The 14,115-nt window shown below is 43.3% G+C and overlaps 1 protein-coding gene across 1 annotated transcript in view; it reads left to right on the top strand.

The window, feature by feature from the left end:
• The first annotated feature begins 5,223 nt into the window (after positions 1-5,223).
• Positions 5,224-14,115, top strand: part of PPP2CA (protein phosphatase 2 catalytic subunit alpha) — a 29,324-nt gene continuing 20,432 nt past the window's right edge. The window contains exon 1 of the mRNA XM_054488588.2: positions 5,224-5,834. Coding sequence (XP_054344563.1) covers positions 5,733-5,834 — 102 coding nt within the window. The 5' untranslated portion in view covers positions 5,224-5,732. The remainder of the gene's footprint in view (positions 5,835-14,115) is intronic.

The following is a 14,115-nucleotide window of genomic DNA, read 5'->3' as shown; positions in this document are numbered from 1 at the left end:
CTGCCTGCCTTGGCCTCCCAAAGTGTTGGGATTGCAAGTGTTAGCCACCGCGCCCAGCCATTTTCTTTCATAATTATAAAAGCATTATGTATTCACTACAGAAAAGTCAAGTTAGCAAAAAGAAGAAACTAAAAAATAATCCTACTCACTGGAAGTAACCACTATTAATACTTAACTCTGTGGCTTTCTAAAGTTTCTTATAAACATATATTTACAATATATGTTAATGAAATTGGGGTTATATCATGCATACTGTTTTATAAGGGTTTTTTTTTTTTTTTTTTTTTTTTTGAGACGGAGTGTCACTCTGTCACCCAGGCTGGAGTGCAGTGGTGTGATCTTGGCTCACTGCAACCTCTGCCTGCTGGGTTCAAGCAATTCTCCTGCTTCAGCCTCCTGAGTAGCTGGGACTACAGGTACGCGCCACCATGCCTGGCTAATTTTTTGTATTTTTGGTAGAGACAGGGTTTCACTATGCTGGCCAGGCTGGTCTCGAACTCCTGACCTCGTGATCTTCCTGCCTCAGCCTCCCAAAGTGCTGGGATTACAGACGTGAACCACCGCACCCAGCCTTTATAAGGTATTTTTAATACTTAATATGTTATGAATAATATTCTATATCAAACATACTTGTATGATAGGATTTTTCATAGCTACAGAGTTGGTGACAGTATTATTAAGATTTTCCCAGCCTTCTGGAGTGATGAACTTTGCCTTCCATTTCAGAGTTTTTTTTTCCTGTAATGGAAAAATGACTCCTTTTGTGACTGAGAATACTATCCAGACATCAGGGGCATCACCAGGGGACATGGTCATTTCTCTCTTTTTTCTTTAGCCAGACTGTAGAAGCTGGGGGAAAAGGCAGTATATCTGTGGCAAAGTTCCTGGCCACAAAATTTTGGCTACATTTATCAAATTCTAATTCCAGGTGAAAGGGGAATATAAACTTAATTTTTCTGAAAACTACAAAGAACAGAGACAGATACCAATGAGCTGCAGGCATCATTGTGTAAGCTAAGTGCAGAAATTGTCTGGTAGCTGGGCAGGTGTCGTTGGCCAGAGCATGGCAGGCTTTCCATGGCCAAAGCCACTAAGATTTTGACTGCTCAGGACTTCATTTTGGGGCTTCTGGGGCATAAAAGGCCTTGGTACAAAGAACATGTTATCCTTTTCAACTATGGCACCCTTTTCAGATGTAAGATTCTGAGCTGACAGGAGCATGAGACCGATTGTATTAATTCTTGGATTTAGTCCTAAGTAACTTTTTCTCTATATAACAAGTCTGAATGGATGGCAAGGCAAGAGAGGAGTTGTTCTGTTTATTCCATCTCTACCTCTCCTTGAATTTCCTCCTTCATCCCCACTTCATCCAATGGCTTTGTGTTTACATGATGTTTTTATTTTATTTATTTATTTATTTTGAGACAGAGTCTCACTCTGTCACCCAGGCTGAAGTGCAATGACGTGATCTCGGCTCACTGCAACCTCCGTCTCCCAGGTTCAAGCAATTCTCCTGCCTCAGCCTCCCGAGTAGCTGGGATTACAGGCACCCACCAGGACGCCTGGCTAATTTTTGTATTTTTAGTAGAGACGGGGTTTCACCATGTTGGCCAGGCTAGTCTCGGACTCCTGACCTTCAGTAATCCACCCGCCTCAGCCTCCCAAAGTGCTGGGATTACAGGCCACTGCGCCCAGCCTACATATTTTTGATACCTCTATTTCTGTTTCCAAACACCACTATGTATTTCACTGCAGATATGAAGGACTCCAACTGGCATTAGAGGGTATGTATTTAAAATCCAAGCCCACTTTGAAATTATAATAATAAAAATAACAACATCTAGCACTTATTATACATTAATTAATACTATTTTGGTGTTATTTATTTATTTATTTATTGAGACAGAGTCCTGCTCTTTCGCCCAGGCTGGAGTGCAGTGGCACGATCTTGGCTCACTGCAGCCTCCGCCTCCTGGATTTGAGCTATTCTCGTGTCTCAGCCTCCTGAGTAACTGGGATTACAGGCACACACCACCACACCTGGCTAATTTTTTGTAGTTTTAGTAGAGATGGTGGTTTGCCAGGTTGGCCAGGCTGGTCTCGAACTCCTGACCTCAGGTGATCCACCTGCCTCAGCCTCCCAAAGTGCTGGGATTACAGAAGTGAGCCACTGCGCCCAGCCTGGTTTTATTTATTTATAATTTCATTTAATTCTCAGCATAACCTTATTATTTGTCTATTATAATTATTCCCACTTTATAGATGAGAAAACCAAGACTCAGAAAAGTTAGGTAACTTGCCAAAGTTCACACATCTAGGCGGTTGCAGAACCAGAATTCAAACCCAGTTCCATCTGACTCCAGAGTCGTTTCTGACACCGGTCTAGTTTCTATCTCAGTAAGTTTAGAAGTCAGGGAACTGGAAGGAACAACAACAACAAAATAAACCTAACAATGCCAAGAGAATTGCTGACAAGATATATCTCATTCCTACTCCATGTTTAATGTCAATTTTTGTATCTTGGGTAGGGTGCCTATTATAAAGCTATTTGCTCAAGGTTATCCTCCTCCTACCCCACCCCCACCATCAGATGATTTTTATTTATAGCTATGTTTAAACATCATGGGCAACACTCAGACTTGCTGTATATTGAATTTGCCATCTGAGCAAAGATTCTTTCTTAAAGCATATTTGCTTTATTTACTTTCTGGTGTTTGCCAATAAATTAAAAAGACAATTCTTTTTGGTTTTCTTTAAATTTTTTGTTCCAAATATTCTTCAGCTCTAGAATTGAGTCAGTGAGGTCAAATGAGTCAAGACCAGATAAGTCAAAATGAATTTTCATTTTAATGTCCATTAGATATTTTGTTCTACAGAATACACAAACATTCTGAATTTCTTCTAAAGAAAAATATATCCTGATTAATTTACTTCTGTATTGTTTATGATCATGTATGCTTTACTTCACTGTCTGATGCTAAGAGCTTCCTAGAATTCATTCCCTAAGAAGTTAAGCCATGGCATTTAATTATTTGGCAGGATGTTTTAAGTACATATAATTATTATATCTTCCCTCCATTTTGTGATGGTGGTGAGCCAAGTAATCTGCATCAAGAGAAAATAAATAACACCCACATTAATGCTACCAACAAGGAGCTCACAGTACTTTGGAAAAACTCATCATAATTTTAGCACATAGCAGGTGTTCAATACTTCATTATCTACCAAAATAACATCACCACACCCTTTCCAGGTAAGAGAATCTAGGCAGGCCGGGTGCGGTGGCTCATGCCTGTAATCCCAGCACTTTGGGAGGCTGAAGCGGGCGGATCACCTGAGGTCGGGGAGTTTGAGACCAGCCTGACCAACATGTTGAAACCCATCTCTACTAAAAATACAAAAATTACCTGGGCATGGTGGCGGGTGCCTGTAATCCCAGCTACTTGGGAGGCTGAGGCAGGAGATTTGCTTGAACCTGGGAGGCAGAGTTTGCAGTGAACCGAGATTGCACCACTGCACTCCAGCCTGGGCAACAGAGTGAGACTCCGGCTCGAAAAAAAAAAAAAAAAAAAAAAAAGAGAGAGAGAGAGAATCTAGGCAAAGAGAAGTAATGTTGATTCTGTTCCATATGTCAGACCTTGGAAGGTCAACTGCATGACTATGGCTGAGACTTTGTACTTGGGAGTATGCAGTTTTAAATCCTGACCACTATCTTGGGCAAGTCCCTTCTCTTTTCTGAGTGCCTGTCTGCTTCTTGCCCCATCAGAAAGTTCTCACATAGGTTCATGGCAATGGTAAAGAATAAGATTAGACAGCACACTGGGTATGGCTTTATAATCACGGGCACTAAGTGATGATTTTTTCCTTATTCATTCCACTTGGTCTTAACTCTTACCCTTCTATTGTTTGGGGATGTTAACTGCAAAACAGGGACAGAATTTGGGCTAAAGGGTCTTTTTCCCAGTCTGGTAAATTAAGTATGTGATAAGACTTCTAGAAGAGTAGATCTGAGGTACTTTCTTTTGTGCACACTAATGGGAGGTGTGAAGGGAAAGCAGAATTGCAATTTCCAGCCTAGGGGGGCCAAGCCAGTCGGCCTTGCCAAACAGGTTGTCTTGGATAAAGGAGGATTTTCAGTCCTGCTATTGGCTGATGGGGCCTCCAGTGCCTTCTTCAGCCTGTTGGTGGGGATTATGCCCTGAGAGCCGCAGAGTGAGCACTCTCCTCCCAAGCATCGCTGAGCACTTGGGTGTGGAAGGGTTGCCTGATACTGAGGGTGGGGCTCCTGGAAGACAGGCGATCAGGTTCAGCTCTTGCCTTGCCCTTTATGGTAAATGTTCTTTGGAAAGCTTCTACATCTCTCAAATCCTGGGGGCATTATGATCTCTCTTCTGCCTATCCCAAACCATCTTCAGCCAGTACTGTTGGGAGAATACAAGCTCCAGGGCATGGTCCCTGGTCCGTCTGGATGACCCCTCCGGATCTGGTACATAGCTGGCGCTCTATGGAACCAGATATTTATGTAAAAGCAGGGACAATAGAATGTGAAAACGTTTCGCAAACTCCAAAGCGATTCATAACCAGACAGCGGTCCAATCCTAGGGTATACGAGCTCTCTCTTTTAAGCACGTATCACAGCTGCTTCTCACGCCACCGAGACGCGGTCAGGACAGGTGCATCCATCTTCTCCGGGCTTCCCCTCTTGAAAGTAGGACAGGGCGCGCAGGGGTTGAGGGTCTCTCATTCCCAGAGAGAATCGAACTTGGAGGAAAGCAACCACGGGCGAGGAGCGGGGCGTGGAGCGCGTGGAAGCTCATCGCGCCCGACGAAACACCTAGGTCCGGGGACGGGTGTGTGTCGGGGAAGTCAGGTGCACTGCGCGGCACTCCCCCGGTAGGTACACGCTCCTCCACCTACGAGTGACCTAATTACAAGGTGCCAGCCGCGCCCAGAGGTGGGGGTGGTTAATCCAAGCGGCCACTCGCTGCCCGTTCCTGCCCCCAAAGACGAGAGAAACCCACACGATTACAGAGCCGCTGCACCCCGGATGAGCCACGGGGTCGCAATTCTCGTTTCCGTGATCGGGCTGCCAGGCCCCAGGTGAGGAGCTGAGTTCATCACCAGAGCGGCCTTCCCAGGGGAACCAGTCACAGGCTGCCAATAGCTCCGGCTTCCATCCGGTCTGCGCCTGCGCGCGGCCCAAGCCCTCGCCTCTCCTGACATAGTGCTAAGAGATTAGTCCGGTTCGCCGCTGTGCGCACTGCGCATGTTCCAGCTCCATCCTCCCCTTCCCCCACCACCCCGCCCTCCGGGAGCCACGCCCAAAAAGTCAAGGCGCTTCAGTTACCAGCCGGCTACGTCGCGCCTGCGCTTTGACCCCAGTTTGCGCCCCGACTCCGGTCGTGCGGCTGCCCCGGGAGGGCTCTGCAGTTGCGCAGCTTGCTCCCCGGCCCTTTTCCCCTCTGCTCCCCGCCGCCTCCTGACGCCGGGCGTGACGTCACCACGCCCGGCGGCCGCCATTACAGAGAGCCGAGCTCTGGAGCCTCAGCGAGCGGAGGAGGAGGCGCAGCGGCCGACGGCCGAGTACTGCGGTGAGAGCCAGCGGGCCAGCGCCAGCCTCAACAGCCGCCAGAAGTACACGAGGAACCGGCGGCGGCGTGTGCGTGTGGCCCGTGTGCGGGCGGCGGCGCGGGAGCAGCGCGGAGCGGCAGCCGGCCGGGGCGGGTGGCATCATGGACGAGAAGGTGTTCACCAAGGAGCTTGACCAGTGGATCGAGCAGCTGAACGAGTGCAAGCAGCTATCCGAGTCCCAGGTCAAGAGCCTCTGCGAGAAGGTGAGCTGTAGTATGGCTGCGGACAGCCGCCGCGGGGCCGAGCCCGCCGAGGAAAAGGCGGCCGTGAGGAGGGTGCAACATGGCGGAGGCTGCCGGCCCGGGCCCCGAGTCTCCGAGACCGGCGCCCATCCCGGCCGGCGGCGGCTTCCGAACGACCCGGCGCCCCCTGCCTCCCGCGCAGGGATTGGTTGCCGCCGCCACCGCCGCCCAAAATGGCGCCTTTCACCCGACTCCTGGGCTTTTGAGTCACCCTGCCTTGGCGCCAGACGAGGTGGCAGGGGGAGCGGAGACCCTGTGGGTCATCGTCAGGAACGGTTTTGAGGGTGAGCCGGCTTGGATTCTGCGGCTTGGGAACGGAGCCTGGGCCTCTACGGTGGGCTGAGTAAGAGTCTTTCCGCTTGTACCCAGGCCTAGTTAGGTCCAGAGCTGCCCAGAGGATCCCCCAAAGGCAGTCTTGTTAGGCCATATCCCAGAACATATCTAAAGGTCATACAGCTTTAGTACCCCTTGGTGGTTTGTATTAAACTCACCAAGCGATCTTCTCCAGAAATCAAGGGAAGGGGTGTCTTTAAGAATTTTAAAATTATTCTCTTAACCTAATTTTTACGAAGGTCATGGTGGTAGCTATAAGGAAGGAGTGTAACTTATTTTTCATAGTTGGAAGAAATCGGGAATTTGGTGAGTCATACTACATAAGGAGCTTTTGGATTGGAAATCAAGTGTTGGTTGAATATGATTTATATGCTGACTCAAAGCCTTCTCTAAGCTTAACACACTTGGCATTTTGCCGTTTATTTTTTAAATGAACAACATAAAATGGAAAAGCGGTAAATTTTGTATCTTTGTTGCAAAAGTTACTTGATAGTATTTTGTGGCTGCAAGTAGTAGTAGTGATAATAACTGTCGACTGAGATTGTATTCCAGACATTGTGCTTAGTGTTTAAATAATGTCTCACATACACTGAAAATAGAATGTTGTAGTCCACTTAATAACACTAAACTTTATATTAGCTAATTCCGTTTTGTTTTCCCCTGGGGGTTGGGGAAACAGGTAGCTAATTTAGCTATTAGCTGTGTGTTGTATTTTTAAATTCTTGTAACTCAGTTTTCTAAAGTACACAAAATGCTGATCTCTGCTGTGAACATTTTAACTTCCCTTTTCAAAATTAACTTTGCAGCATGTCACTTTATTACAGAATAGTGGAGTATCATATTAGCATTTTGTATTCGTGAAAAGAATTAATGGAGAACTATTATACTGATTTGTTTGTGGTTTGATGTGAAAATTAGGTTCATGAGTTTGACATATATGTTTCCAAGACAGGCTTTTTTAGAAACCATGTTGTGAACAATTGGAATTTAAGTAAGTCATATTTAGATGTTTCTCCCAAGCCTGAACAAAACTACTACTAGTGGATGAGGTGGCACATCATCTGTTGGAGATGCCTTTTAATGGTAGCGATGTATTGAATCTCCTGTTTCTTTACCCTCTCACATCAAATGAGATTGGTATTTATTTTAAAAGTCTAAAATTGGCCTTTAAAAATGAATGTATATTGCCAGGTCTTAATTTCTAGGTATTATACTTGATGATCTTACCGATTTTTGGAATGCAGTGCATTATATAAAAGACTTTTAAGTCAATAGTTGGCCAGTTGACTAGTCTTTTGAAGAAAACGTGGAAAGGAGAGAGGTAATGATGTAACTGGAAGACTGGACTGCGAATTAGATTTGGACATGAGTCCTCCTTCTGCTCCTACTTCAGTAATTGTGACAGACTTTGGGACAGCCACTTCACTTGGTCCTTGTTTTCCTGTCTATAAACTAAAATGTGTTCTGAGATTATACAGTCAATTCCGTTTTAAATTAGTAGTGTGTTTAACATTGAACATCTATTGAATATCTAAGATTGCATACTCTTTTGAGGGAAATGAAAAGCAATGAAGAATAAGTATGCTTATTATCGAGGAGCTATGAATCTAGTTTGAAAGAAAAGCATGGTATGAAAAGGTGTGGGAGATGGAGCATGGAAGTAGAGGGTTTGTGTTGGAAACTGTTGTAGAAGATAAGATAATACTGGATGCTAGAGTGGGGTGGGTGAAGCTGATGCATCTACTACTGCTTTCCACATCTTTGTAAAACGAAGATGTAGTGAGGTGAATCTCCATTGGTTGCGCTGCTTACGCAAATTTTAGTTCTGAGTGCCAAAAAAGATGGAAATAATATTTGAGAGTAGGTGTTATATAAAAGTTTCCGTGGAATGGATCCGTTTTGGTGGATATCATTATACAACCTTCATACTGTTTATAACTGGTAAGTAAGTATTTCAACTTTCAGGATGATATTAAACTTCCAAACTAAATTAATTTGAAGACAGTTTTTTGGGTATGTAGAATCCATGAACTGATATTTTTTGTACAAGTCTTTCTAGTAAAACAAAAGCTGTCTTTCACTGTTAATATTTGTGTGCCATTGGCATCTCTGGGTGAAAGCTACATATGTGCTCTTTGGTGTGATTGCCTTCTAAAGAGTAATTTTGAAAATTTGAGGGCTAATTTTTTTCATTAGTGTATAATAATAGTATTTTTTGAGAAAAGAGATACTTGTTAATAGTTGATGATTTCTCCAATCATAAGAAGGAATGATAATGTAAAAGCCTTCCTTCTACCCACCTAAATGCCTGATTTGAAGGGGAAATATTTAAATAGTAAACATAGATGTATACCATAAGAGGTCATTGTTATTAAAAAATCCTGAGGCCATTATTTTGTTATCCCATCAACAATTAACAGTGTTACATGTTCAGAACTGAGATAATCTAAGTATGCGTTTATAAAAGACAAGAGTGAACATGGTTTTTATGTTACTGACTAGCTAAAAAGAATTTTAAGATGTGATTAAGATTTATACAAAAGCCAAGGTTGTTAGTGTATAGTATACTTTGTCATCTTGAGAATCATAATTTGTTGAGTTTAATAGTTTGGTGTGCAGTTTTGTCTCAGGCTCAGTTCTATAGTCAGCATTACATCAGTATAACTGGCCTGGTATGTTTCAATCTACAGATTGAAAGGAGTAAATAGTATCAACTTTCTTTTGCATTGACTACAGTAAACAATCTTTTATTATGTGACTTCAGCTTTGTTTTAGCTTGGGTATGATTCTTGGCTTTGTGCTTACCAAATATGTGGAGAACGTTGTTTGATAGCCAGATTTTTTTTTTTTCCAAGAAGTTCTTTACCTAGGTATGCTGTTTTCCATTGCTCTGCAAGCACTATAAATAAAGTGCAGTCATTAGTCATTAAAATGTTAGTTTTAACATTTGTTACGTGAGTATGGAAAAAACAAACTGCTTCCTTCTAATTAGATGAGCTGAAAAATATTTGACCAAGATGACATTCTTATATGAAGTGGGTAATATGTTGCTGTGAGTATGTGTGTACATTTCATTTTAAAGGCTGTTTGGCTCATTTCTCTAGAAGTGATTTGAATATTGAGGACAAGCAGGTGGGGGAAGCATGTTACAGAACATTATTTTTATCATACTTTTATAAGATAGTTATTGTTCTCAGTTACAGATACAAACCAAAGACTCAGAAAGGTAAAGTGACTTGACTAAAGGGGCTAAAAGCGAGATTGCCAAGGCTTGTGGATTCTAAGCCTAATGTTCTGGTATTGCTTCACAGATCCCCTTCTCTTTTCAGAGGTAGTGTTAATAGTGAAAGATGTAGGTAAATTGGGGCCAAGCTAAATTGGGAAGTTAACACTTTCGTAAAATGAAACTTTTTTTTTTTTTTTTTTTTTTGAGATAAGGTCTTACTCTTTTGCCCAGTCTGGAGTGCAGTGGCGCAATCTCAGCTCACTGCAACCTCCACCTCCCAGGTTCAAGCAGTTCTCCTGCGTAAGCCTCCCTAGTAGCTGGGATTACAGGTGCCCACCACCGTGCCCAGCTGTTTTGTATTTTTAGTAGAGATGGGATTTCACCACGTTGGCCAGGCTAGTCTCGAACTCCTGACCTTCAGTTATCCACCTGCCTCAGCCTCCCAAAGTGCTGGGATTACAGGCTTGAGCCAGTGCGCCTGGCCAAAACATTATTTTTATTTTCATTGCTTGAAAGCTTCCTATTCATGTTACATACTGTTGTCCCACTTTGTCCTGGAAAGAGTAATTATTATTCAGTTTTGGATGTAGCTGACAACATTTGCCCCTCAAATAAGATTGGTGAGATGAAAACCCTAGATAATTTCCCTTGTATTCTCAGTATAAATCATGATCCAGAGACTGAGCTCTAAAGTATTCTAATAAAGTATAACTGACTTTTTATATTGTTCATTGCAACTTATAAAATGCCTCTTTTCAGCAGGGCAAGGTGGCTCACACGCCTGTAATCCCAGCACTTTGGGAGGCCACGGCAGGCGGATCACGAGGTCAGGAGACCAAAACCAATCCTGGCTAACATGGTGAAACCCCGTCTCTACTTAAAAATACAAAAAATTAGCCGGGCGTGGTGGCACACACCTGTAGTCTCAGGTACTGGGGGGGCTGAGGCAGGAGAATTGCTTGAACCCAGGAGGCGGAGGTTGCAGTGAGCCAAGATTGTGCCACTGCACTCCAGCCTGGGCGACAGAGGGAGACCCCATTCCCCCCCGCCCCCCCTGCCCCAAAAAAGCCTCTTTTCATCCTCTTAGCTTCCACAGTCAGATGTCATGCATGTGTGTATTTGTTTCATGGTCTCCTAGGCAGGAAGCTGTAATGCAGTTAGTTTGGAGTTGACTTCATGAGGAAACAGAAAAGGTGAACATTCCCGCTATTCAGAAACACAGGTTCCCCAACCCTCCCTACGTTCTCCACTGGGGCCAGAATTGTATGTTTTCAGAAAATTGGCAATAAGGCTAAGTTGAAGCTCATGTACTGTAGAAAGAATGAACGACCCTTTAGGAATATGTGGGATAACATTTGTATTACCAGTCTGGTGTGGCCCTGTTTTATGACAGCAAATATGTTCCCTATCTCATGGTAAGTCAGGTTTGTCAGAGTTACCTGTGAGATAGCCTTTGCTTAGTTTGGAAGGGGTAAGTTAGGAAAACTAAGAGACTGGGTTTGGTGGGGTCTTTTATCAGGGTACTGAGGAGAGGGGCAAAGTTATATCTAACAGGGAGACACTATTGACTCTTTCTACTTTGACCCATTTGTCTTACTTCATTATCATCCTAGCCTGAGAAAGCTGTCAACCTCCACTCATACACAAGCAGATCTGAATTGGATGAGAACCATGAAGGATGAAGATTTTTGTTTTTGTGGGCTTTTTTTTTTTTTGAGATAGAGTCTCACGGTTGCCCAGGCTGGAGTGCGGTGGCGTGATCTCGGCTCACTGCACCCTGTGCCTCCCAAGTTCAAGCAGTGCTCCTGCCTCAGCCTCCCAAATAGTTGGGATTATAGGTGTGTGCCACCACACCCAGCTAATTTTTGTATTTTTAGTAGAGACAGGGTTTCACCATGTTGGCCAGGCTGGTCTTGAACTCCTTACGTCAAGTGATCCACCCATCTCAGCCTCCCAAAGTGCTGGAATTACAGGCATGAGCCACTGGCACCTGGCCTGTTTTTGTTTTAAATAGATTTTCTTTTGGCTTCTGGGGCAGAAGTGGTAGACCAGGCTGAAGAAGGCAGAGGTATCTATTGTCAGTAAATGGCTGAGAGGTGGGGTTTGAAAGAATGGTAAAGAACAACCTGAGATTAACTGCTTTTTTTTTTTTTTTTTTTTTTTTTGAGACGGGGCCTCGCTCTGTTGCCCAGGCCAGAGTACAGTTGTGTGATCTCGGCTCACTGCAACCTTCGTCTCCCAGGTTCAAGCGGTTCTCCTGCCTCAGCCTCCTGAGTAGCTGGGATTACAGGCATGTGCCGCCATGCCTAGCTAATTTTTTTTATTTTTAGTAGAGACGGGGTTTCATCATGTTTGCCAGGCTGGTCTTGAACTGCTGACCTCAAGTGATCCGCCCGCCTCAGCCTCCCAAAGTGCTGGGATTACAGGTGTGAGCCACTGTGCCCAGCTAACTGCTTAATTTCTTCGCAGTGCAGTATTATTGCCTGTTTATTGGTCTGTTGTGGATTGTGGTTTAGAATGGATGAACAAGGCAGTGACACAGATATGTGTATATCTGAATCTGGGTATTTTTTAAACTAAATGTGACCAGTTGGCCAGTCCCTCTTGCACCCTGTGTTGCCACTTCTGCCTTAGTTTAGTAATTTAGTTGCTACTACAGATGGGGATTTTTACCCTGCTGGTGTTGGGGCTGGAAGAAGGTTGCGAACCTTTGTCCTAGATGGGGACAAGGAGTAGAATGGGGAACAAGCAGTAGCATGTGTTTACCTGGCCAAAGGCATGCCAAGTGTAGTTCACAGAGGTTATGGAGTGTCAGTGATGCTATCGTGTGACAGTGTACATTGGATTTTGGAACCAGTATTTAATAAACCCTCATTGTATGCATTATTGTCACTATTGAGCTTTGTCTGAAAAGCACTACCTTATTCTCGTGTATAAGTATTTCTTAGTTTGGTTTTGCTCTAATTAATAGCACAGTTTTGGATTAGTCAGGAGATTGACTTTATAGTTAATTCTAGATAGGGAATGTTTTAGAATGCTTGTGCCAGTGGTGATCAAGTAACTTATTTTTCTGCCGCTCATCTGTAAATGAGCAATAATGCCCACTATTTCTTTTGGCTGGCTTTACTTAATAAAATAGGCTTAAGACATACTTTAGGATGGGGTAGAATTCTAGTAATGGAATCAACCTTAAAGACCATCTAGGCTGGCGGGGCGCAGTGGCTCACGCCTGTAATCCCAGCACTTTTGGAGGCTGAGGCGGGTGGATCACAAGGTCAGGAGATGGAACCCATCCTGGCTAACACGGTGAAACCCCGTCTCTACTAAAAATACAAAAAATTTAGCTGGGCATGATGGGGGGCGCCTGTAGTCCCAGCTGCTCGGGAGGTTGAGGCAGGAGAATTGCTTGAACCCAGGAAGCGGAGGTTGCAGTGAGCCGAGATCGTGCCCTGCACTCCAGCCTGAGCGACAGCAAGACTCCATCTCAAAAGAAAAAAAATAAAATAAAAAAACAACCAACCATCTAGACTAATTCATCTTATACAGATGAGGGAGGAAACTGAGACCCAGAGTGGTTGAATCTTGTTCATAATGTATTATTGTGACAATTTTTTAATAACTACATATATAGCAACATTTCTCAGTTGTGTAGTAGATTAAAACTTCTTTTTCTATGCAGGAATGATTGGAATGTTTAATTCATTCACATATGTAGATTAGTTGGTAAAGATTGAGTTTAGTCTGTTGTGCATATGAGACATAGGGCTTTAAGGATCTTTCCTTTTGGTCAGAGGCAAAGGTGATGATATTGCAGAAACAGATGGGAAAACTCACAAATTTTATATTTTCTTTTATTACACTTTTAGAATTATCCCTCATTCCCAACATTTTTCTTTTATTTAGGTCCTAAGCCCTTAGAGCCAAACAGAAAATACTAGTTACTAGAATATTACCTGGAGGGTTAAACTTTTAAAATATAACCATACTGATTTTAATCAAAGAAGATTGAAATGTTTCATGAAGTATTAGTGGTATCTGTTCAGTGTGGTTAATGAAAGACAAGTAGCCATGCACTGCATAATGACATTTTGGTCAGTGGTGGACCGCATGTGATGGTGGTCCTATGAAATTATAATGGAGCTGAAAAATTCCTATCACCTGGTGACCTTGTAATGTCATAGTGTAACACTTTGTATTGTTTATGTTTAGTTATACAAATACTTAACATTATGTTAACAGTTGCCTACAGCATTCAGTACAGTAAATGCTGTACAAGTTTGTAGCCTAGGAGCAATAGGCTATCCAATAGCTTAGGTTCGTAGTAGTCTATACTATCTAGATTTGTGTAAGACCACTCTGTGATGTTCACACAACTAAATAATTTGATGTATCCCTGTGATTAAGCAACACATGATTAGTATGAAGAATGGTTTGATAGTTGAAGGAAATTAACTCAAAACTCATTTGCTTCCAGGGCTAGTAATATGTTCTACATCATGTATCACCCCACGCCTCAAACTCTAGCCCTGCACGGTAACTTATCACAAACCTCGGATTTTTTTGCACAGTTATCAAAATGACATATCAAACCAACCGTTCATCTTGACATAAAAACAGTATGAGACAAAATGAAATTCTCTTGGGATATTGAAAAAATTTTTTTTGCCTGTGAATTTAGTAATT

The sequence above is a fragment of the Pongo pygmaeus genome, chromosome 4 (genome assembly GCF_028885625.2).
Source record: "Pongo pygmaeus isolate AG05252 chromosome 4, NHGRI_mPonPyg2-v2.0_pri, whole genome shotgun sequence".
NCBI lineage: Eukaryota > Metazoa > Chordata > Mammalia > Primates > Hominidae > Pongo > Pongo pygmaeus.
Note: the sequence above shows the minus strand (reverse complement) of the source record. Positions and strands in the feature narration are given on the sequence as shown.